The sequence below is a fragment of the Penicillium diatomitis genome (assembly GCF_028827545.1).
Source record: "Penicillium diatomitis strain IBT 30728 chromosome Unknown utg000013l_segment0_segment0, whole genome shotgun sequence".
NCBI lineage: Eukaryota > Fungi > Ascomycota > Eurotiomycetes > Eurotiales > Aspergillaceae > Penicillium > Penicillium diatomitis.
Genome location: NW_026623185.1, coordinates 1,122,962 through 1,148,251, shown reverse-complemented (window position 1 = coordinate 1,148,251; position 25,290 = coordinate 1,122,962). Strand labels below are relative to the sequence as shown.

General features: G+C 46.5%; 6 protein-coding genes across 6 annotated transcripts; 1 reads left to right on the top strand and 5 right to left on the bottom strand.

Annotated features, from left to right (window-relative positions):
• Positions 1-365: 365 nt before the first annotated feature.
• N7539_008697 (DUF4112 domain-containing protein) lies at positions 366-882 on the bottom strand (the record flags this gene model as incomplete). Its single annotated transcript, XM_056938292.1, has 2 exons — positions 366-627; positions 716-882. The coding sequence occupies 2 exons, from the start codon at positions 880-882 to the stop codon at positions 366-368; spliced, it is 429 nt and encodes a 142-aa protein (XP_056786674.1).
• Positions 883-10,018: 9,136 nt separating this feature from the next.
• N7539_008696 (uncharacterized protein) lies at positions 10,019-10,305 on the bottom strand (the record flags this gene model as incomplete). Its single annotated transcript, XM_056938291.1, has 2 exons — positions 10,019-10,132; positions 10,180-10,305. 2 exons carry the CDS (start codon positions 10,303-10,305, stop codon positions 10,019-10,021), a joined length of 240 nt encoding a protein of 79 aa, XP_056786673.1.
• A 3,727-nt stretch (positions 10,306-14,032) lies between these two features.
• Positions 14,033-14,476, bottom strand: N7539_008695 (uncharacterized protein; the record flags this gene model as incomplete). The annotated part of the gene is made up of 2 exons (XM_056938290.1): positions 14,033-14,293; positions 14,348-14,476. The coding sequence occupies 2 exons, from the start codon at positions 14,474-14,476 to the stop codon at positions 14,033-14,035; spliced, it is 390 nt and encodes a 129-aa protein (XP_056786672.1).
• A 28-nt stretch (positions 14,477-14,504) lies between these two features.
• N7539_008694 (uncharacterized protein) lies at positions 14,505-14,981 on the bottom strand (the record flags this gene model as incomplete). The annotated part of the gene is made up of 2 exons (XM_056938289.1): positions 14,505-14,626; positions 14,759-14,981. The coding sequence occupies 2 exons, from the start codon at positions 14,979-14,981 to the stop codon at positions 14,505-14,507; spliced, it is 345 nt and encodes a 114-aa protein (XP_056786671.1).
• Positions 14,982-15,503: 522 nt separating this feature from the next.
• On the bottom strand, positions 15,504-16,036 carry N7539_008693 (uncharacterized protein; the record flags this gene model as incomplete). The annotated part of the gene is given in 3 exon segments (XM_056938288.1): positions 15,504-15,611; positions 15,668-15,994; positions 16,007-16,036. The coding sequence occupies 3 exon segments, from the start codon at positions 16,034-16,036 to the stop codon at positions 15,504-15,506; spliced, it is 465 nt and encodes a 154-aa protein (XP_056786670.1).
• A 7,082-nt stretch (positions 16,037-23,118) lies between these two features.
• On the top strand, positions 23,119-24,402 carry N7539_008692 (MFS general substrate transporter; the record flags this gene model as incomplete). Its single annotated transcript, XM_056938287.1, has 5 exons — positions 23,119-23,798; positions 23,860-23,947; positions 24,013-24,170; positions 24,220-24,251; positions 24,320-24,402. 5 exons carry the CDS (start codon positions 23,119-23,121, stop codon positions 24,400-24,402), a joined length of 1,041 nt encoding a protein of 346 aa, XP_056786669.1.
• Between the last annotated feature and the right edge of the window lie 888 nt (positions 24,403-25,290).

Below are 25,290 nucleotides of genomic sequence, written 5' to 3'. Positions count from 1 at the left end.
CCTGCGACCTCTTGGCTCTGTGATAGAGCCAGTCTACTATTAGTACCACATAACAGTCTGGAATTCTTTACGCAATTAGTATTAAATATAGTTCGCTAAGTACGGTGAGTAGTAACACCTTGGTATCAACGGGAGGAAAAAAGGCACTATGAGCAGAGAGCCGTTCCCCCTACCACCTACAAGTGGTTACTAACTGTGATTTCGCAAAATGTACCGTCTACAGCTCCCTTTGACCGAGGACGTGACACAGGCGAAAATGAACATGACCGTTGTAGGTTCATGGTCTTGTTTATTTTGTTCACGTTGACATTGCTGTAATACGACCGAGCTTGGCTTTTACACCTTTTGATTAACCTCTCAACTCTTCAGCAAGAATCAAGGTGAAACCTCTCTTGGCGGTCCGAAATCCTTTCGCACAGATATTGCTCTAAGCTGGCCACATTGCGAGCATTACATTTGAATGCCGCATCTCCCAAATCGCCGATCAACGGTATCAAGCCAACGGTGAAATCGAAAATCACATTCATCACCATCTTCATACGTCGTGCGCGTGGGAGTCCCTCGTCGATATCCCCGCACTTCCAAACAAGCAGTAACGCGAGTATGGCGTCCGCAGTATCACCAATTCTGAAAATTTCAATGAGTATTAGATCCGGGCGTTAGACTAATCTCTTTCTCTTTAACACATTTTGAAAGAGGTAAATAATCAACCTACATTGGTATGATACCAATAACACTGCCCCAGCCAAAGTGAATACCGCAGACGTTGAACAGGGCGAAATCAAGTTGGTAGGCTCGACGCTGCACGTACTGAAGAGTTTCTGTATCTCTTTTAGTCAGGCAGTCCAGATTCATATGAGTGGTTCCCGTGCGTTTCGTCATTCCGAAGTTTTTGGAGAAGTCAACTTGCGAATGGTCCTGTCCATGAGCATTGTTCCATTTAATACTCAACAATGCACTAGCGGTATAACCCAGCAAGTTCAGGGACTCACCCCGCGGCCATTGTCACTCGGACCGAGATGTAGTTTCACCATTGCAAACGAAGATTTCCGGAGTTCTATCGCTGACCTGGCCTGGACACTGGAACAAAAATAAGACTGGGACAGAATTGATAGTCTATATATACACGTGACTACTGGAAAAGGACTTCACTCTTTGTCTATTATTTCTGATATGAGCGTAAATCTCGGATGCGCCGTGTCTCGCTCACAAAATCGAATAGGTATTTGCTGAAATCATATTACCCAAATTTACGGCCACTTTGGCCCCCAAATGAAACAGGTCTGATGGCATATCTAGGCGATGGTGGTGAATTATGGTCATGTCGTTGAGGAATTGATGAGATACGGCTACGGTAGGGGCAGCAGTATCGATGTGTGAGAGGGATAAGGAGTGAGATTGCTGAGGAGGAGAGATTCTACCTAAGCTATGGACTGTGGTGAGTGGCAGAATCACATGCCATGCAAACAGGAATCAATCGTATCGTGCGATGCGAAGATTTCATTACAGCTCAGTCTCCATTTTTCCTGCCTGTGTAAATCCGAATCTACTCACGCGGAGGACCAAGAATAAATATAGATTACGTAGGGACGGTAAATGATGTCAGTCTCTTACGATACAATATCATAGGAAAGCGGCCCCGATCGCCTTTTCGATGTGTACATGCCCTGAGAATGGGCTCCCGGTATTGAGGCACCACGATTTGAGCAAAGAGAATAGCTATAGCGTTCGAGGCAGCAGAGTACATCCCAAGCCATACTCACCTAATATGCAAGCATTCCCGTAGCGATCTTTCAGCCACTAGCCCCGCGTGTGAGGAGCCAGTAGTTCTGCCTATTATAACGGCCGCCACTTGTGAGGCGGAAGCGCTTCACACGCCAATCTGGCCTGAGGGAGGAAGACTTTCTACAGCGCACTCTGCAAATTGTTTGGGTTGCAGATGGCTCAACTGGTATATTGAAAGTACTAGAGCTGGCACCAGCTTCGAGTAAAGATGATGGAAAACCGGCTCCTTGAGAGACCCCATTATGTATGGTTTTGATGACAGGCTCAACTGCCGCGCCTAGAGCCGGCTCAGACGCCTGGCGCACGAGGTCGTCCTGTATTTGTGTGATTAGTCAAAGAAGAACAGGAGGCGAACTGATTGCATACATACTTGTTCGATTGCGTCAATGATGCTCAATGAATCTACGGACTCTATTAGTTTCCCACGCAGTCTTTCCCCTATGACCTCGCATCCTTTCTTTATTGCCTGCATTTCAAGCTTCATGTCTCGGCTCAAGTTTTTTGCAGACAATGTGACAAGCACGAAATCTTTGAGCAATTGACAGAGACTTTCGATCATCTCACGCCCTTTATCTTTGTTGCGAGTGATATGTTGTATGCCCCCTGGTCAGTAAATCAGCCGTTATCTACAATAGATAAGGAATGCGTGGAAAGGAATACCAAGGACCACCCTGCCGGCCCACCCTATCAGAACGTTGCTAGTATTGATTTGATCATGATGGTACCCACGTTTCATTAACTCGCGGACTCCGCGAAGCACCTGGAGAGAATTAGGTTAGTAATCTCCTCAATAAACTGAAATATTTGGTACCACGAACCTGTTGAAACACTGACCATACTAACCCGACCTTGTATAAAGACGGATGATTCTTGACACCAAGTAAAATTTTCCCTAAGGTTGTACACATGTGTTCAGATATAGTAACTAGATGCTTATCCTCCCAGTAACTTTCCCTAGGAGCAAGAATGTGATCCATGTTTTCAAGCCCTGACTGCAAAAGTTCTCCTTGTTCCTCGGGTATGTCGTATACTCGAAAGTCAAAGAGATTATTGCTTAACCCGGTCGCAATACTTTCCGAGCATCGGTCTTGTCTCTGCTGGACCAAGACTTTGACATCCAGAGGCTCGATCCAGAGCTCGTGGTATCTTCCTTCGCCATAGGGAATACCCGAGCCGAAATTACGTTGCCAAGCTTCGGCTGCCACAGCCTTTGGGAGGATTAACTCCCTGCACCCTGGGCTTGGAAGGTGCTTCATCCTGGTGAATTATGAAAAACCGAAACAATGGTCATTGAAAAGAGCAAGTGCGCACTATTTCAAGTAAAATTACCCTGGTGCATCCAATTTGTTACTAATAATAAACTATCTACTTTACTCAAGGCTATCAGAGCTAAGAATAATGTCTACGCCGGTTTGTACACATATGAAACTGCACGTGGAATGAAGTCATAGACGCCCTCAGGACTGTGCCGACTTCCGCGGAAAAGTCAATGTTCTACGTCAAGCTCTATCAAAGAAAGCAGCTCACATCTCAGCATGGCTGACAAATGGTTCCATAGGCCTGTACATAGTCGACAGTCGAGACGCCTCGGCAAGTTACGGGCTTCGCGATTTCCAACAGGGAAGTTTGCGGTATCGAATATATTATCTGGTGATTGCTGAATTAGTCATTATACTGCCATTTGCGCGCCCCTATAAGGCGTCACACATCTGATATTCAAATCCCGTAACAGTGCTCTCCAGGTAGACTGGCAGGGCCGTCCTGGTCTTGGAATGGTGGGACGCGTCCTTGGTGCTTGGTTTAGGCTGGTCTACAAGAAGATGGTCGTAGAACCGGACACATGCCAGGCCATATTCGTTACACATGGTTGTAGCTAAATATAGTTGACTCAAGTCCTTGACCTTCGGTATATATAACGGACGAGACTCAAGAGCGGAGGCACTAGCTGTACTCCGGAGAAAAACATTACATGATGGAAGCTATAGTGCTACAAGTGCTAGCGAGTTTTAATAGGCTGACCAGTCATGAGCTGGCAAGCAACTACCCCCAAAACTTAGGCGAGACATTTTGCCTTAAGAACTCCCAGAAGGCATGCGAAAGACTGTATGATTATATGAGAGAATCTTCGGATGCATTTCCTCCCAACACTGTGATGCAGCAAACCTTTGATGATCTGCTATGGCTACAGTATGCCGCATTGGGCCAACAAATCTGGGCGAAAGCGATGTACTATAGTCGAACTGATATGCGACGCTCACCGACTATGTCAACTGACAGTCTTCTTACCGAGGTTGCAGAATGTGCCGACTTTCTTTTGGGACAGCTAACAGACTCATGAAAAACAAAATTGGCTGAGAAGCACCCATTATGGAGTCAGAAGAACCGCGCGAGCTTACAAGACAGTAGGCCGAGCAGAAGGCTAGGACAAGAATCTATCAGATTTCGGACAATGAGGATGAAAAAGTCTGCGTCTCGATATTAAGCCAGCTTAAATCATAAATTATTTGATTCAAGCCGTACGGTGGCGAATCGGCTATACACGGCTTGGGTGTTAGATTACTGGGAGCCGATGAAAAATATCATTGTCGATCATTTCTAACGAGCTGTACATGATACGTTTGATACTCTATTTATAGTCATGACATTCTTATTCCAGAGGTGGCAGGAAAACCCATTTCACGTAATTTGTAATAATATCACCGGACCTGGCAGTGAACTTTCAATTGAATTTGAAAATTTATCACTTTCTCTTGAAATCACTTCAATGTGCGACTCCGAGCCCTCTGTATCTATTTTATACGGTACGGTAATTCTAAACAGACTACTGGGGCATTCACAATTAGATTCCAGAACACAATAGATCATTTTCAAAAAGAACTCAAGGTGACTTTGAGAAGATGTTTGCAGATTTTTTTTTCCTGGTCCAATTAACCTGATTCACTGGTCACCCTTCCGGCTCGGGACTTCTACTTGGATGATAACGAGTTTGTAGATATAAAACTCAAAATCTGGAAGCTTCCGAGTGAGTTGTGACATCGATGCTAAATGGTAGATATATCTATATACGGTACTTGCGATGGATACTAGTTCTGTTGGTGCCGCTGTGTTTGACCGCAACTTTTGGTTGATCCCGTCGGTCTATCTCAGAACGCGGATTGGAACAGTGTGCTCTCTAGTTTGATAGCCCTTACACAAAGCAGGGACGGATATGGCTCTTGGTCATGAATACTGGTTCCTGGTCCAATACTGGTACTCCTGGAGATGCCGCCAATATGGGAATGAGTTCCGTTTGAGCGAATCTATCTCTTTTCCAAACCAATCAGGTATATCACAGAAATCAGCAAGCTCGACTTCGAGTTTACCAATGAGAGAGCACAGTCGTAGAATGAGAAATAGCCAGCGGAGGTCTCTCGTAGTTGACCGCGATAGCTGACGCCACAGCCGAGACCAAATGTTCATCCGCATTAGGTCCATATGAATCTTACTAGATGACTCTAGGTACTGCGATAGTAATGAGTGAAGCACTTTGAAGTTCCATTGGGGAATCGTAACATCCCGTGCTGGACTATACAATTCCGAGCTAAATGACTGGAGTCGTGCGTTGGTGATCTGCTTTATTACCCGAAAAGGCCCCAGGCCAAGGTTGCAGACCGCCCCGCGGGTACCGACCGTCACTTTCTTCTCATCGATTATATTTCGTTTCTCTTCACATAAGTTCAAGATTGCCCAGAACGCGAAAGAGGCCACATCCCGAGGTGAAACTGAGTCACAATTGGCGCCATATAGCCGAATTTCCGCTGAGTCAGTTCGGGCTTTGATTAACCTACGTCCCGTCCGAGTTTCAACGAAAATTTTGCGGAGAAAACTCTGGTGGATGCAGATGTATTTACGCAGTGACATTAAAATATGCAGGGGTGAAGCGTTATAGCTGCCTGAACCCTAAGCAAAGGACGAGTTCAACTTATATTACTGCGATCAAAAGTAGATTTGACTGGTTTGAAATCCATTTACAGGTCAAGAAACTGCGCGCAAGGTTCATTATGTCTCCATTCTGAGATCCTCCTCCATTATTCGCCATGTACTCGGGAACGCTTCAGATTTCGCCGAAAAATCTTCTGTCGCTTCTGAGCGAGAGTATTAGTCAACCATGAGCTTGTACGTCGTAGTTACCCAATTGTCAGAGGGCGCAAAAGGTCTTACATAAGTCGAAATTCTTTCCTGTTGTCTGGGAGCTTTTCCAAAAAGGAAAAAAAAAAACAAAAAAAAAGTAAATCGCAGGCTCGTGACACAGAGCAGGTGAAAATAGACAAGGGCACCCTTAGTGTTTCTGCGTTGGACCTATAGCTATTTCAGGTTTGGATTTCCCCGTAGGTAAAGTTTCCCTGTCCCCAAATTTAGGAGAGGAAAGAGTGGGACGCCAGTTCGCCCAGTTCTTCCTAGCATATATGGATTGCCCTTGCTCAGCCACCCAAAAGAGAGTTCTTAGCTATCGCGAATCAGTGTTACCACACAAGAGACAGTCACTGCATTCACCACCAGTATGATATTGAACCTAGAACATCGAGCCAGTATTTACAGTCCGAGAACATTAGTTATCATACGATTTACAGCGGGGCTCGAAATTCCGCCGGCAATTAGCCTTTGTTAAAAGATCCACGCATCATCGATACATGTTGATAGAATGCAGCTACAGTGGGTGCAGCCCTACGAAATGCGAGAGGGATGAAGTATCAGATTGCTACGGGGAGAGATTCTATCAAGGCTAAGGACTGCGGTGTGCGGCAGTATCACACACATGCCACACAAACCTGAATCATAACTCTGTCCGCAATCTCACTGCAAAACTGGACTGAAACCATTGTACAGTGAACGAATTTGCATGCGCCCCTGGCCACCTGGTCGCGAATATGATGATATTTGACATCAACATGTTTAGTGCGCTGATGTATATCGTGGCTCTCTGTAAGGAAGATGGTGCCTCGATTATCTCCATATATGAAGGTAGGCAGATTCAACAGGTTTTCGAAACTAGGACCAAGTTCGTTCACAAAGAGTTGCAACCACACCACTTCTTGTACAGCTAAGGGGCTGCAATGTACTCGTTTTCGGTAGACGAGAGAGCCACGCAGGTCTGCTTCTTAGAACCCCAAGTGATAGGGCCGTTCGTAAGCTTGAACACGAAGCCAGATGTAGACATGCAAGAGTCAGCATGCTTACCAGCCCAATCAGCGTCAACGAAGCCGAATAGGCTACTGGGCGAGTATGAGTATGTGACACATAGACTTTCAGACCCGTTGAAATATGGAATGATGTGTTTAAACGCAGACATATGCTTGGATGGAAGGTTGTGTGCGTAACCGGCCGGCCTAGTGACTGGAAATGAGATCTCCTGTCTCGTGTTGACCATGGGCGATATCGATGAGCCTATCATATCTCAGAAAAGCTCGATTTCATCAGGCGATGCAGTGTCCTCACGCGGTCGTAAGACTTCCTTCTCATACAAGGGCGTAGGCACTGTATGCGCATCTTGAAGTCCCAAATCTATTCGATACCCTGCGCGCATATGCCGTCTGCGAAAAAAAGAATCGGCTGTCCATTTGAATGATATCAATTCCAAGGAATCTGCTGACTTGACCGTTATCGGTGATGTGGAATGTCTTTTTCATTTGGTCCTTCAGCCAGTCTCGCGCATCGTCAGAAGGTGGAACTAATCATAAAAATATCATCAACATGTAGAAGGCCGTAGAGCTTGCGTTTCGTGTTGAGAAGACGAAGTGATCGGCTTATAGGCATTTGAATCCAATAGCCAATAGAGCCCCATGATCGGTGTTATACCATATTCGATTCGCGGAGACTCTGTTTCAGCCCATACAAAATCTCCAAAGGAGGCCGTATTTGCCAGATTCTTTGAAACCTCCAAGAAGATTTATTTGAACTTCTTCTATCAATTCGGCGTTCAAGAACGCAGCAATGTAGTCGATATGTTGCATATCTCGAACGTGTTGGGCTGCGATTGCGCAAAATATCATGAAGCTTTAGCCGTACTGGTATAAACATCAAGATAATCGATTCCTTTGCGCTGTTTGAAGCCTTTTGCACCAGACGGGCTTTGTAAGTGCCGTTATACCTGACGCGGAGGATCCATCGAAGTAGTAATACAATCTTCTGATTCCTTTTCGAAGGACGATCAACCACACACCAAGTGCTAACTTTCAGCTGCTTTTGCATCTTCTTGTGCGCTGGTTCAACCCCCTTAACATGCTCCTTTTTAGTGCATTTTTCCTTCATGTCCTGTCAGCCGTCTAGCTCATGTGACGTTTGAGCAGGCTTTTGCAGCAGAAGATGCGAAAGCGGTTTCTAATGCACCGAATCAAATATATTGCGTACTCAATGTCGTTAACATATGCAGCAAATTAACGCTTTCTGAACGCGAGATACTGCTTGAATTCAATGGCCGCGCGTTATTTGGTGAGCATGCGTGTTGAACGTCGAAGAGGTGGATGATTTTCAGCTTCAATTTGATCAATTTCTGGTCGAGTTTGGACGATTTCGTCACGCACTTTCTGACTCTGAAACTTCACTTCAAATGAAGTCTCTGGAGGTGATAGTCTTTCCAAAATTGGCAGCTCGTTCGTTGTACTAACAGGGTTTAAAGTCACCGACCGTGGCGTTTCTTCGGTAACCAGGTATATCTGGTGGTCTTCAACAAGTTGATCTTCAAGGAACTCGGCAGGCGTGTGTCTGCGTTGATCGACAATAGGGTCCAGCTACCCCAGAGGCTGCTGGTCTACATTAAGATCATAGTACGGCTTTGGTAGATCCTTCAGAACGTTCTCGTTGAAAATGACGTTCCTCGATGGGACAACGCGTTTGGAATGCACATCGTAAAGCTTATAGCCATCGGTGCAGTATTCGATCAGTCTAGACTCGGCCATGTGCGGACAAAGCTTATCAACGCGCTGTTCCTGCGGAGTCAAATACTATGCTTGGCAGCCAAGGACGCGGAGATTCAAACTATCTGGCTTTTTGCCATAGAAACATAAGGCGTCATATCAATGGTCGGATGCCACAGACGGTTCATGGTCTAATGAATCTCTAAAAGCAGCTCACTCCAAAGGTGCTTGAAAGCTGATACTTTGTAAGAATGACCACAAGTGGTTGATTGAGGTAACGATTTTTGATTTCCGCAACACCATTCAGTTGCGGAGTGTATGGCGGGACGAGGTTCAATACAATGCTCGATTCTTCGCAGAAAGCTTGAATATCAAGGTGTTCTTTCGCATTAACGTCGAGAATCATTTGACAGTGTAGTTGAATTGGGTGGACAGATAATTCATCGCAAGGCGTATTTTATCAGAGACCTCACTCTTAGCCTTCAACGGAAAGGCCTAACAAAAGCGAGACACACCATCAGTAATCGTAGAGAGAAGTCTGTGGCTCCCAACGCCTTGAATTGATGATAAACCCCAAATATCAGTGTGCAGCTTCTGATCAGCCGTGGTCTTGATACGCTTACCCTAGCCTTCCTTTAATTCAGGGAGGACTGAGTGTAATAGTGCCAGTGTTCTTTGGAATCAAAATGCCAGCGGCATATTCAGGCATGCGCTTCATTTTCTGCTCGCCTACGTGACAGGCTCTTTTGTGAGCCAGATACATTGAATTCGGCTTGATTTTTGTTGTTTTGGAAGCTGCAGAGTTAAGTTGATACTTGGATTCTTTAATGAAGGCCAGAACAACTGCTTATGCGCAGAAGTATATCAACCTGGCTGTCTCCGGCGCATGTGTTGACCCAACATCGGGCGTTGATTTGACGCGCCGTAACGATTAATTGACCCCCTTGATGAGTGAGCCATGGTCCTTCCCAAATCCAGTCTAGATGTTTGGGTCGTCGGTCAGTTGCCATGATGAGATGAGGTTCACATGGAATACATCAAGGCTTGGGCAATGTGAGCTCCGTAAGACTCTCGTTATTGGGAAGATTGAGCACAACATCACCGTATCTTTCGATGTGAACATGGTGACCATCAGGCAGGTTGACCTGGGTGACGAAAGGCGTAGAACGAATGAAACTCGCGCGGTATGGCGTGATACGGTCCTTTGCGCCAGAATCAACCAGCCGCGCATGTCGACCATTTTCAGCTAGCGCAGCCGCAACATGGACTGAAAATGCAAATCCAATACTGGCGGCAGATGCACCAAGTTCTGTAAATTTTGAAGACGCCTTCCTGGTCGATTACTCCCCATCTTTCGAGTCAGATTTTGAACCATCCGCGGTGGTATCCGTAGCAGCCGCGTCAGGCCCACCCTGCGACTCGCCTTTTCCTTTGTTTCTGGGGTTGTCCCAGCACTCATCACTGGTGTGACCAGCCGGACGATTATAGAAGGAACAAAAACGAGGGGCACCTCGTCCTCGGCCTCTTCCGCGACCGCATCCTCGACAGCGACTAGACTCATATTGATTATTTTGGTCGTCAGAATCATTTCCTCTGCCTCTACCTCTGCCTCTGCCTCTTCCGGCATCGTGAATTGTAGAAGTTGCAGCTAAAGCCTACCTATCCGGTTCAATCGAGTAAGGACCATTCAGCGAACTCCAAGCGGCGAGTCCACGAGCCCTGGACTCCCCTGGAGACTCGGTACGCGGGATCTTCATGTACAGTGACGTTCCGAAAATTTTCAACACCGTGCCCTGTTTTCGATCTCCGCCGTCCGGAAACCCACGTTCAATTCGCGGAGTGCCTTCAGCTCTTGAGCTTGATTAGCTCGTAAGGGCGGTTGGAAGGGCGGTTGGAAGGGCGGTGGGACAAGGGGGATAAAGACTTATAGAACGTCACTATCTCTGTTGTGGAAACTAATTAGTGGAGTCACTACTAGACTCCAAGATTCAGTTGCTGGAAATCAGACCCTCATAGACTCGGAATTTCTGTCTAGCCAACAGGTAATCTGACCTACGGCCTGCCTGCGATACAGATGTCATAGGTAACACATCATGTCTCAGGTTGAGTGCCTTGCGTGACTCATCAATTGGTCAAATTCTACAATTTGATACGCTTGTTACAGTACGTCGCCATCACGTTCAGCGTGTAACGTAATATTGACTTATGGGTTCGAATTAATCCACGAAGAAAGTACCCAGAGAAAAAACTATGAACGAGGATACAGCAATCCCTGCTGGTAATAGAGAGGGAAAATCGTGCACCTTTTGACGCAAATTGTGTGCAGAGATAAAAATTTGACAGGATTCTGATGTCTTCATTTCGAATACCTGGTTCGCTATGGGCCACGGTTGGATGACAGAACTACCACTGTCACGGAAGCGTTCTGGGTGGACACTAACCAACAAGACCATAAAAGATCACTAATATCCGCCGTTGCGGATACTGCCCAGAGTCCGGTATATATAGTATGGTATCGCAACTTGTTCGGCCACGCCGTAGCAGCCACGTAGACCTTGATTCCGATGGACAAGGTTCTTACGATAAAGTATACCCAAAGCTGAAGGTGATTGCTGTTCAAATGGGAATTACTAGCCATCCGAGGACCAACGTGGTCTTAGGACTGAAAAAGTGTCTCGTCAGAGGCCACAACAACATTGTAAATCCGATTCCTAACTTACCTATAATTACACCGAGCCAGCATTATAGCCAGATTTGCACCAGGTTTATACCAGATCCGCAGCCAGTATCGCAGCCAAATCCGCAGCCCGGAACGCAGCCAGATCCGCTGTCAGTATCGCAGCCAGTAACGCAGCCAGTAATGTAGCCAGTAACGTAACCAATGACGTAGCCAGTATCGTAGCCAGTATCGTAGCCAGTAACGTAGCCAGTCACGTAGCCGTCGTACCCAGGAACGCAGCCAGCGTCGCAGCTAATAAAGCAGTCAGATCCGCAGCCAGTATCGTGCTAGATCCGTCGAGTCTAGCTAATTACAGGCTAGCGTCGCTGCCACAGAACCAAGATTCGGTCTGTGGGTCACATGATTTGTACTTCGCAGACCGCTTTGGCAGAACCCCTTCCCCTAGGGAAAAAAAATACTATCTGATGCCCCCCCCTCCCGTAAGCGTATATCCTAGAAGTAAAGAAGTTAGCCTAGAATATTGTTGTTGTGTCTCTGAAGAGACACAATTATATAAAACCTTAGTTTGAGCATTTTTGAGGAGCTTTTTGACGCATGATCTTGAATTTTCTCCCCCGTGTTTTCCAAAGTATGCTAAATACAAGCAGTGAGGGGCCTGAGGGCGGCAAGCTGTTGTGGACGGATGGACGTTAGGTCATCTTCGTGATTTGATTGCAAATTGGAGTGGAACGAGAAATTGCTTTCCATGTAAGTGCCTGGAATTTTATTCATGCGCTCTGATTAGCTGGCTGTGGCAGAATTGACCGCCCCTAAAGTTATATCACGTGATGTCTTCCAGATGTTTGCTTTGTGATTCTGTGATCAGTCTTAATCTCCTCTCGCATCACGTGGTCCTTATGTCTCGACTCTCGGGTGACTTATCACGTGACTCTTGTCTAATAATATCAACAGTTGATATCATATGTAGAGGTGGGAATACGGGCCCCCATCGGCAAAGACGCAAAACGACCCTTCCCATGGATACCCATTTGCAGATTATCAGACCCATGGGAATTCCCCATACCCAAGTAGGTGGGAATACCCATACCCACAGGAATAACCGTAGGCGGTAGGCCCCATAGTCAAAACCTAAATTCTGACCCAAACCCAAGTACCTATATGGGCCCCATGGGTATTCCCGCAAGTTGATAATCAACTTTACTTGCGTTATGGTCTTATAGATTTATGATTTAATTTGCGTTAGCCGTTGGCCCGTTGATGGGGGTCTACGGGGGTCTCCCCCGTATATAGAGTTGAGAATATTGATATAATCGGTGGATATCAGAGTACCCTACTACAATTTCTACTTCTTGCTCCACGCATTAGAAGGGAGGGGCGGTACACTTGTAATCTTATATTCTTTCGGCGACTCTGCCGCTCACGATAAACTTATCACGGGGACGAGATGTATCTCAAAGATCTCACTACCAGCCGCGCTGTTACACGGAGTAGCCGATACCTACTGCACGACTCCGCCATACATTCCGTGCCTTCGACAAGGAATGTCTGGTCATACATCCCGGACTGGGTCCACGAGAGTTGGCAACCTCCTCTTGTTTCTGGTGTAAGAAACCTGCCCAGTGCGTCCGACTCGGTGACGACTAAAACTTTGATCAAGCATTTTCTCGAGGTGAACGACGTCTATACATCTTATTTCGGAGCTTGGCGAGGCCCTGATTTGATGCACGATTCGACTGATCTTTCGCAGATCATGAGATATATCGGACGGCGGTTGAATGTGATATGCAGGACACAACTGGAGATCAAGGTCACTGCTTTCAACTCAGACCTCTCTCCAACCTGGGTACATTCCGAACGGATTCAGGGCTCAGCATACCCCGTTGCAGTCTGCCATGAGCCTGTTCGGTTCTTGCGCGAGCAAGTTATTGAGCAATGTCGTGGAGACGGTTTACCGTTCATTCAGGTTGTTTTTTGTTTGCATGGCATGTGATTCTGCCACTCACAACAGTCCATAGCTTAGGTAGAATCTCTCCCCCATAGCAATCTCACTCCTCATCCCTCTCACACATCGATACTGCTGCCCCCACCGTAGCCGTATCTCATCACTTTTGATATGCAGTAGACTTATATATCTGACTCGATAAGCCGTAACTCAGATTCGATTATCCGTCTCAGTAAGTCAGACTCCTGTCATTTTAGGAGTCTCTCATGAAGGAAACCACACTTCCTGTATTCTTGGCTATTCAAGTATTCAACTGACGTCCTGAATCTTTGTCATTCGACATACGAGTCGCTTGAGTCAATCGACCTATTATATGTTTCTAATACGAGAAGATTCAATCATGATACGGTAACTGTGAAGGGAATTGCTGGGCTCCTCATTTTTCAAAGCATGGCGTGAAGCCGAGAAGACTGCTGCGGGGGCTAAGCATTCCTAACGGTCAGACCACGCACGGCGTTAAGCGGAAAGCTACCATCAAAGCTCCTGTCTAAGACGCTGACGAAAGTAACCTGCTCGTTCATCACATCTCCTTCAATATCTGGCCAGGCCAAGAGCACCGCGCGTAATAATCGAAAGCAAATGTCGCCCAAACTCTCTGCAATTGGGTACAGACTCATAGTGCTTTAACCTAGTCACGCAGGCTTTTGGCATCCCCGGAGAAAGAAATTGTTGTCAAGTGAGGTGGGGTTGGTATAAAGTCATAAATACACTGAAAGACATTATCTCGCGATCATCAATGATCAACCTTCCAAATTCCAGCATCAGTCTCCACCATATCACTTTAAGGTCTTCATTGCGCAGCACGCGACGAGACCACTCATAACTGTCCTGAGCGAAGCGTTTCCCCAAGTCTGGACCTTCCCGCTCTTGCGTCAGGTACCGTACAATCTCAGAAAAATCACGTACATCAATGCTGATTGGTATGTAATGAGCCTAAGGGATTAACCAGTCGTCATACGACTCCTAGTATAGCGTTGGCTTAAGAACGGCCGATTCTGATCTCAAGAGACGGCAAAAGCGACCACTTGGGACAGTCACCGTCCAGATCGCCTGTAGCAAAATTTGTATCCCTTGGTGATATATCGTCTGTTTGACCCTCTTTGATCTGAAATCCATTTACTTATTCTTCACATAGTGGATCGTCTTATTGGACGGCTGCTGTCATTCGTACACGGGTAAAATTGGACAGAGTCGCCATGGTTGACTTTATCTGGGCGCAGTCGAAGTCGTGTAGGGCCATTCGCTCATGTCGACTCAGTAGTTTGACTGGTAATCTCTTATCCAAAGTTATAAGAATCAGACGTTAGCGCTGAAAGTCTCGCCTGTTGTCAGAGTTGGATTTATCTCCTGTGTTGAATCCAGCCAAATAGACGACACTCTGTTTCTGTTCCTAATCACCGTCCACTGCTCCTTTGTAATTCTCCATTCGCATTCTTTCGGCATGAAAGGAACTAGGGTAAAGGAGGTCATTGAAACAACATGGTTTGGATTGCGACAACACCGGAACTGGGGAGTGTGCGATGGTTATCGATGCAGGATGGCTTAGCCCGGCATGATGGTTGTGGAGTTCGGAAAATTGACAGACATCCTTGCTGAGTGGGAGATTTTCAAGGAATGCCATGTCTGTGAGAAACGAAGAACCTACAGCGAGTGCAGAGAGATTTCGTGCTGGTGTATCAAGGGGCAAGACACAGCAAGTATATTCCAGGTGTTTTGTTTGCTAATATCCAACTAATCGATAGATTGAGCGAGACTGGCTAGGCTAGACGGTGGCAGAGGAGTGAAATGTGGAGCCCAAGCCACGCGCAAGACACGCGACAGCATATCATGGGGGGCGGCGATCTTCGCTTCATCCATGGTGCTTATCGCTAGTGTCATATTCGGTAGCGTTTGCCAAATCTCGACATCGAGCCAGGAAGAGAAATTGAAAGTCATCCTATGGTCAGGGTTGACTAGTGAAGCCTGATCGTTATTAGATATAGTCAAAGTAAACAGTTCATTTCGCGGATAAGCAGCAGCAAGATCCTCGATGCGCGCTCTAATGTCAGAGGGAGTCACACCCCATAGCAACTGTATATCTAGCTGTAATCCTGGTGTCAAACTCATCAATTAACAGGAAGTCTTGTTTCTTTGCCGCATAGAATTAATTGTCAAAATGTGCGGGTGGTTTTCGTCCGTGATTTCTCTCATAATTCTTGCAGCCGGCTTTGAAAGTCGAAGAATGGCTTTCGATCAACGAATCAAAAGTATTCTCTGCTTCTGGTAAGATAATAACTTGGACAAGTGGAAGGCTCCAGCTTTACTTACCGGCTCGACTGCCGTGACTTGCCCCGCCAGGTGTCTAAGGTGGACGGACGATGAGGGAATAGCATTGCTAAATGTTGAAAATTGGTACAAGAAAGCGAAAGAGGGCAGTAGGAGAAGACCTATTAGTTCTCGACGTGCCGCGGATAGGGTTAAACCGTCGACTCCAATCTTCAATGACAAGGCTGAGACCAGCAGTGCGATGAGCCTCTCATACGATTTTTGTTTTTTCAACAGTTGTTTTTTCAACAGCCCATACAGGGCGGTCACTGAGGAAGATTCCATGGTCAAGGCGGGTAGGGTGGGGCAGTCATGAGCTGTGGGGAAAGACTGTCAGCCGACCAACTCAGAGGATCCGAACTGGAAGCGCATTGTCATCGTACACACCAGATAAATAGTACAGGCGAGGTTTTCGGTTCTAACAAAAGCCATGAAGACTACCTGCCACGGTATCACTGTCGAGGGAGGCCATATGTAAATTACGATCGTGAGGGTAAGCAGTACCCGGAGAACAAGAGTCTCTGCTACCTTGACATGCGATAGCCGTTCGACCTGTTCGCGGCATGTGTCGAGCAAGGAAACCCCCAAGGATTACATCAGGGCATAACTCGCTAGCAACACCATCCATGTTGACAGACAGCATTGACATCCACAGGAAGAAGAGATAATAAGCATATTGCTAGCAAGCCCCAGATGACAGTTTGTGGCCTCAATTGCAGTTTCGGGCAGCGTCAAGGTAGCCGTTGGTGACCCGCTAGGCCAGGGAGCGCAGGCAATGTCTGTTCTCGATATAAAATTGCGAAGAAGCCAGATACTAAGGCCTAGGGCTGTGAGCGTTCCGAGTTTCATTGGCTCCCTGGGCAGACGCATCAAGGCTCGATAGCTTACCGTGGCTACAGTACTAGTGTGAATTACGTTGATAACCTAGCCGGCTGAATGTTACCGAAGGCGAAGCTCCTCACAGATTTATATTGACCTCATGGGGAATTTCCCTCGCCGGGAACCCCTCTTTGATAACGTTGACTTGGTGTCTTAGCAGCGTCTTCCACCTCAGAGCGAAAAGTAAGCCCGCCCAAGAAATATATTCGACGCAGATATCGTGATTCGTGGACCAAAACCCGTTCGCATATTCGTTGCAAGCCGCGCTTACGGCAGACACGAGGTATGCGGTACTTCTATCCATGCTGAGTATGTATTAGATTTGCGAAGACAAAGAGCCAGCAGAAAGAGACCACTCTGTCCTTAGGGAGGGGGTCCACGATAGAAGACAATCACTTCGTTAACGATCTAGATCCTCCCCTGAACCACTTGAGCGGCTCGAATATTCTTCAGAGGGGTCAATACACGCTATTTAGATTGTATACCTACGAGCAATATGTCTTAAAGTGGGAGAGGTGTCCCGACAAAATTTATTACAGGCCTGAGCGCAAGTCACTCAAGAGGTACAGATTTTGTTGTCTCTGCTCTTTCTGATCTATACAGTCCAACAGACTCCGGTATTTCAGTTAACATCTACCAGTCGCTGGCCAGCTACACCATCCCCGGACCTGCTCCGTACACGGGTGCCGTCTCCATTGATCAAGCTATCTCAGTCATCGCGGGATTCAGTGATGCCTCTACCACAACCACCGCTGCAGGTGGGGCCGGACCATCGACTAAGCAGATATCAACAAACTACGCCGGTCACCGAGACAACCACAATACTCGGTAACCTCTACTCATTGGTATGACTATCTCTTTACTCGTGAAATAATTCGTACAGAGCGAACGTGAAAGTGAAATTGAATGAAATTTACCAACTAGATCCTCAGATAAAACGCGCCTGAACAAGCACACCTGCTGCATAGGACTAGCTTTGTAGACCTAAAATTTGCGATGGAGGGAACGTGGATGGAGTTTCAAAGAGACAACCAGGGCCCCCAATATTCTGAAACCCATCCAGACCGAGCAACAGCCCTATCCTCTGGTGTTCGATGGTCACAGTTCTCTCCATCAAGTAGACAGCTCCAGGATATCAGGGTATTTGTAGGACCATATAGAATTCACAAATGGACCACTTTCAAGCCATCAGTGCCGGAGAATTTGAATTCCATTTTTTCACCCGTCGAAGCCAAGATCGACCGCTAGCCGCACGGGGCCAGGCGTTAAGGCTCCTCCAATCCCGTCTATGTCTGCAACTGAGCTGGTATAGGCATTATTTGTGATTTTAGCATCCCAGGTTGTGGAAGAGCCCTGACAACCGAGCAAATCTTCATTCCCTGTATCTGGAGCTATGCCCTTTGTACTTGTATTACTGAGACATCGAAACTCGACCAGCCTCGATTTGTGGACGATCCAAAATCAAATTCACCCCAAGTAGAAGCGTAACCACCGTACTGATCTTTTGAAATAGTGTTCGTGTTAGAAGCGGCCCAGCCACCTTGAGAGTCTGCCGCGAATGCTATGTACTGGATTGCTCCCGGCGCCAGAGTGAAAGAATGACAGGCATTTCCATACCATCCAGTCAACTGTCCGTCCGGACCAACTTTGTTCCAAATTGCGACATACCAGGTCTCTGCAGAAGCTTGGCTGAATCTAACGACGTACTGGTACTTGGAAACCTCTGTAGGGGAGATGGAAATGATGTTACTTCCGTATGGGCGACCGACGTTACCTATGTAAGAAACACCAGAGCCACTTGACTGTGTTGGACAAACCCTAAACCCTAACCCTAACCCCTAAACCCCCTAAAGCCCGAACATAAGCTTTTGCGCAAGATTCTACCACTTTATTACAAGCACGTGCAAGATAACCCTGATACGCTCATCTCGAAATTCTATGGGTTGCATCGAGTGAAGATGGCTTATGGACGGAAGATCCACTTCGTCGTGATGAATAATCTCTTCCCACCGCACCGTGATATCCACCAGACACGTGGATTACGTTGCTCATATTGCGGATATCACGTCACGCTGAGCGCGTCACGTGACTTGGCTCCACACCAAAGCAAAAATTCCTAATGGTGATGAGCACGTAACGGAACCACGACAAATTAGCCAGGCCATGACCGGCGCACACTCTTCTGTGATTCGGTCAAAGCTAAGAAAATACCTCTCTATGAGCCGAAAGAAAATTATCTTAGCATCCCAGTTGACCTGAGATAAAAATTGTTCTTGGAGCGGTGTCTCTTGATTATTAAGCGGGCGGCATCGCTACTAACTATCTAAGATATATTCAATCCTCTTCACGTCTGCCGTCGACGACAAACATACTGATTTCTTGAGATACAGATCCCAACGAGATCCTGACCAATTTTAAGAGATGAAGAATGGTAAAGAAAGGAATCAATCTTTGAGGGTCATAGCGATATTTATCTGAATTTGGGCGAGAAAAATTGCGAGGTTCAAAGGAAGGCCATTAATTCGACAGGGTGCGAAAGTCAGTCGCATTCAATTGCCGCTTTTGGTCTTTTCGAAAAGATTTTGTCTCATTTAGACTGAAAGAGACTTGAATCTCTCTCTACCTCTCGCAGGTAGCTAATTATGTGCCAGAGTACAGGGTACGCTCACTATTCTGGTAAAGAACAAAACGACGGGCGTTGCATCGTACGTTTGTAGCGTGTCTTTGGAATATTGGCAAGGGCCCGCTCTTCTCAAAGGAAGAGGGATGTCAATGTTGAATAGACCTCGCGTCAAGTAAAACCTCGTGGAAAGTCGGAGAAGTCGCTGTGAGTTGATGATGCATGGATGAATTTGCAATAACCGGGGATGTTCATGATTCTCCAAGATCTCGCCAGTTTCCATATGTACGACACACCACTCTTGATTCCAGGCAAGACCAGTAGCAGTCAGATTCCAGTGTTGGTCACCAGGAATCTGGAACCCGTGGCATCCTATAATAGGGTAGATTACTGCTGATGTTTCATCAAGGTTTGGTGAGACGTGAACTTGTAACTCCACTGATTTTGACAGCCTCCGCGAGGAGCTTGCCATCTATGAAAAACTGTTAGAAATTGTAATTCGGGAAAATGGTGTGGTAGCAAATGACAAAAGCACTGGTCACGCCTTCAATACCACCGACCTGTGCTATAGCCTAATCTTGGCTCGCTCGAGGTATTTGTTAACGAGTGTTCAGAACTGCAATAAAAAGGTAGTGGCTGCGTGTTAGGTATTTGTGCAAGACGCGCTGACCCAGAAACGATGAGCTTCATAAGGTCAGCGCCAATCACCTGCTATGGCGAGTATTTGGCTGAATATCCTCCCACTATCTATTCGGAGATTGCTCATTGAAAAGATCATCATAGCGTAACGTAATTTGCCATTGCTTATATACAAGTCGATAGGAATGTGGATATGATTTGCGTGTTATAAGCTGCTTTGACGATTTCCTGGGAAACGAATGACGATCAGGAAAACAAGCACAGTGTGGAATTGAGGGCGAAGTCTTGAAACTTAAGATGGGAAATCACTGTTGTAGTATAATGAAGCCCAGGGCAGAAACGGATCTCCAAATAATAACCAAGAAGCTCGAAGCCAACCTTGAAGTATAGATAGAAAGTGTAACTGCTAGTTTGGCAGAGGTTTTAAGGTCTCTGTGAGGGGGTTCATTGAAAAGCTGAATCTTGAAATTTGGAAGTGCCCGCGACTTCAACGATTCTTCATTTACATGGCGACCAGGCCATGTTCGTTGTGCTTTCAAGTTTGTGACCCTGTGTGAACTCAGAACTGCGTCACATGTCTGCTCTTCTTTCCGAAATATCATGACATTTGCTTATCAATCAGATGAAGGGATTATTTTCATATAATCCGAAGTACGATGTTGGCACAGTAATATCATTACTCCACGAACTTTCCCTACATCACTGTTCTAGCATCTAAAGACGTCGCTAGTTTTTGAAAATATTTGATGAGCAGGCCTATCTTTTGACCTGAGAATTGGGCTAACACAGCTAGATCGTGCACCATTTAACACGTGATGACCCGCTCAACGTAATTATTTGATGATTTGAAAACCACGCTTCTGCGTTGATCTTGCCAAAGGAAATGAATGGCTCAGTGCAAAAGCCGATTGACACGGGCCAGCGTGTCAAAATTACGCTATTCAGCGGAACTATTTGTAACCAATGTACATCTTACTAGTAGTTTATCTTGCGATCTCTACTGGATGTGGGTTGTCGGTATCAAGCACAACAAACACAAGTCCAATGATGAAGCTTCATTCGTTGGAAGGATTTTTGCTGCGTAGATGTGGTGATCAGTGGCATGGGAGGATAGCTGAGTTCAGCAAAGCTTCAACAGTGATATATCCTGTACACATGGTAGTAGTACTGTACGACACGTGAGTGACAGTGGATTGAATATGGAACACAGAGATCGTAGTTGTCATCTCACTCGTTGTCGAATCTGAGCCTGCTTGAATTGAGGTTGCATAGGTATTCACAGGAAAAGGGCCATCGCTTGATTGAGTTTGAACAGTCGATACTGGATGTGATTCCCTCGTGCTCACTAGGCTCTTTGAAACAGACTCACTCAAAAGAGAGCCGCTTTTGGAAGAGCCTTGGCTATCGCTAGTTTTCAATGCAGAAGAGGATGTGGTAATCGAAATAATGGAGCTTGACTGCGTCTCGGATGTTTCGTAAAAGCTGACCAAAGCGGTAGAACAATGCTGAGCCGGCGAAGACTCTATGACGAGGCTTGTTGATACGGTTGTCGAAGCGGGGGTGCTGGGGCTCTGAAAAGATACGGAAGGCGAAATCGAGGTAAGACCGTAATTGCTGCTGGTCAGATCTTCAGAACTTTCTGCAGATTGTATAGAAGTGAAGACACGCGTTGTCTCGGAAGAACAGTCAATTGCACCGGCTTTACAACTCATCACAGCAGCAGAGCTGGTTGTGTGTGTGGGCACACGAGAGTTGGTACTCTCTCTGAGGGTTGCGGAGGCAGTTGTTTGAGAAAGAAGACTCCATATCGTTGATGTCGAGACTTGAGGCTCTGGCCGAATCGTTGAGACCGTGGCGATGGGGCTTACATATAGTGTAGTTACCGACGATGTCACTGAGGGAAAACTCGATGTCCTATCGGCAGGACAATCGATTACCGTTGGTGCACAGCTGATGATTGTCACCATTTGTGTTGTATAGACTGTCAAGATGGGATATCGGGCGAGCAAATGTGACTCCGACTGGATCACGAAGGCATGAGTACTTGTGAACATCGACAGCACGTATACGGCCACAAGGACGATGTACATCGTGGTTGAACTTTTGCTTGCTCTTCAACGGAACTTGAACCAGATTGTTGATCAATTATGGATGTCAAGAATCCACGGAGTATTGGTGATGGCAGAGGATGCCGCTTTGTACTCTTTTTGATGGTGCTATTCTAGCTCATGCGAATGGTGTCTTATCCGGTGTTGAAAGCAGCAAGAACTACGCGAGACAGATCGGCAATAATATATGATTTTCGTAAAGATCAGAGGTCCGCTGCTGCTAAACCTCCCCACAAGTAACGACCACAAAACATTGATTCTGCATCTATCTGGCCCTTGAGTATCCGGTTCTTCATAATCTTAAGTCGGTAACAGGCCGGCACTCAAGGTGGCGTTCTCTATTCCATCATCATTTCGCGATCTTTCTCTGCGTGTTTCTTGATGGCCTTCTTTGCTGAGTATCTTCTCCACCTGATGAGACATGACTTCTGGTTTTTCATTACTCCACCCGGCAATTATTCAGATGCGCGCGGTAAGACTATGTGTAGTACGAGCGTGAGAATTGCTGTATTGTGAGGAAGCCCCTTCTTCTATCTTTGAAAAGCTGTTGAGCGATTGCTGTAGGAGATCACGAAACGACTTGCTTATTCTATTGAATGATTTCGTTGGCTTTGCTTAGTAAATAATTAGCGATGATGATATCAGGGTTGGATCTGACCATGTCTATTGTCCTCAGCTTTTATATTCCCCGTTGTAGTATCTCTTACTCCAACCAATTTTCATAAATAGCCTCAGTTCCTGTACCCGAACAGTGGAGGTCACGACGCTTTCGTTTTGAATCAATAATTTTCTATACCCATACATCACCTTCTGAGATGGCAAACTCACAGCCCGGTAGCGACGTACGCCATTATGAGCAAGGCATATGCGAGGTGAACATCACGCGAAGCTGGAGAACCAGCAAAAAAATAATAGTCTCGTTTGGCGCTATACTAAGTTTCTCGGTGATGTGAGCGAAATCTATGTCAAGCGGTACAAGCCACTTTGCTGAAAATCAACCTAGTACTCTCGCCACCTCAATTTACGTTGCCAGTATACCGGGGATCATGGTCGAGTTTCACGTTCGAGAAACCTTGGCCATTCTACCAGTCACGTTGTACGGCTTAGGATTCGTGTTCGGGCCAATATGCACTTCTGCTTTGTCAGAGCAATTTGGCAGACAATATATCTACAAGGTCTCGCTTTTCTTACTTACTATTTTCAGTATCATGGGATGTTTTGCAAAGAACTACTGCACAATTGCAGTGTCCCGTGCGCTGGCTGGCGTCGCCGGTTCGCCGTCTGTCAGCGTATTCGCTGGCGTTCTGAATGATATGTGGAATATCCCTAGCGATCGGCTGGGCGTCCTCGCCTTTGTCATGTACGGGCTGGGAGGCGCAATCGCACCATCTCTTGGTCCTATTGTTGGCGAGTCTATCGTGGCAACCTACGGTTGGCGATCATCGTTCTGGCTCACATCTGTGCTGGCTGGATCATGCTTTCTTGGCATGGTGTTCACGCCAGAGACGTTTCAGAACGAGATAATGCGGCAGAAGCAAAATGCGCCACGACGAGGACTGGTGAAAGCACTCGTGCCTGCGCTTAGGCGCCCCTTGGAGCTGCTCTGGTTCGAGCCCGTCATATGGCCGACTGCGCTTATTGTGACAACAAGCCAAATCGTACTCTTTATTCTTTATGTCAGCCTACCAGTGGTCTTGAAACAGACCTATCAGTTCTCCCCGTATCACGTCGGGTTAGCATTTTTGCCGTTCATGGTCGGCACCCTGCTCGCAGTACCTGCGCTGGCTATGCAAGATCGACGGAAACGGTCTCTACCTCAACCAGCCCCGGAGGACAGTCTTGTTGGAGTCAAAGTCGCAGGAATCTTACTTCCCATCAGCTTGATCTGGTATGTGATCTTATTGGCAATTATGTTCTCACGGCCTGAAGTATAACTAATTAGCGGCTAGGCTTGGCTGGACTATGCGACCAACGGTCCACTGGATCTGGCCTCTTCTTTCACTTGTGGCGCATGGATGGTCATTTGCGATGGAACAGGTATGAATAAGCCGTTTGACATTTAGTGCGAGTGAGATCTTTCGATATTAACTTCGTCCACAAAGCTTTCCTACCCGGTCTACAAAAACGAAATCTATGGCATCGAGTATGGAGCGTCATCTCTGGCGGTGGACATCGCAATGCGATACTTGCTTTCCTCAGTCTTCCCATTGTTCACAGCGCCAATGATCGACTGGATGGGATTTTCTTGGCTGATGACTACGTGCGCGGTGATTATAGTTGTCTTTATACCTCTACCGTGGGTGCTACAGAAAAAGGGAGAATCGTGGCGTGCACGAAGCAGGTTCGTGGGCCATGATTCCGGACATTGTGAAAAAAAAACCACCCACGAGTCACATCAACTTCACACAGAGTCTCGTCCGTCTATGGCGCTGCCAAAACGTCCGAGTGCTGGGACCGTCACTGTCACCATCACAGCGACTGGTGCCCCCTAGGATACTGCGTGTACGATGTTTAGCGGCAACCAAGCAGTCTCACTCAGGCATGAACGTATTCTATACGGGGTCTTATATCGTGAGATTTGAATTGGAGATCATAAGGTGGTCGACTCGCGCCGGCTCAATGAAATTCAAATTGAATGAAATCTGATTATCGGCGAAACTCAGGATGTCCACCTTGTGATCTTCTTAGATGTCAAAGGCGCTTGTACAAGGGTCGCTTGGGTCACAGGGTGGCTGGAGGTCAATGATTTCCTACAAGGAATTACCCGCAACTACTTAGATTTGACAGTTTGAAGCGAGAATAATTTGAAAACGCACCGTATATTGATAACGTTAAAGTCATCTTTAGAAAAAAACCTGATGTTAGGCCGCCTGAGCGGGCTCTGATGGACAACGTTCAATTTGACGCCCAGCCGTGGCTCGGAAATTTTTAAAAAATAGCGCTTAGATATTTTTTCCATTCCCTCTGACGTTGAAGAGCCTCCAATCAAATAGATATTTACTGTTAGATTAGCTTTATCAACCAGATAATGACACCATAAGCCCCCTTCAAGTGTACGCGGCCGAATCTTGTCTAGATTGCACGAAGACGCTGACGTATCCCTCGTTATTTATCATACAACGATTGCCAATACGTGCATCCAATATTACATTTTCTACGAGTGGTGTCTCTGCAAAGAAGAAGCGGGTTATCGGTTTTGCTTGCGTCACCGCTACAAAAACTATCCTGGAACCAAGATCGAAGTTGGTCACGCATACTGCTTTTGTAATCGCCACGCTACGCACAGCTACCAGACCGAGAGACAATTCCGGAAAGCAAAGAAAAAGTGCCGGGAGCTTCTAGCAGAGGAACGTCTCGGGGATAGAAAGTGGTATCGAATT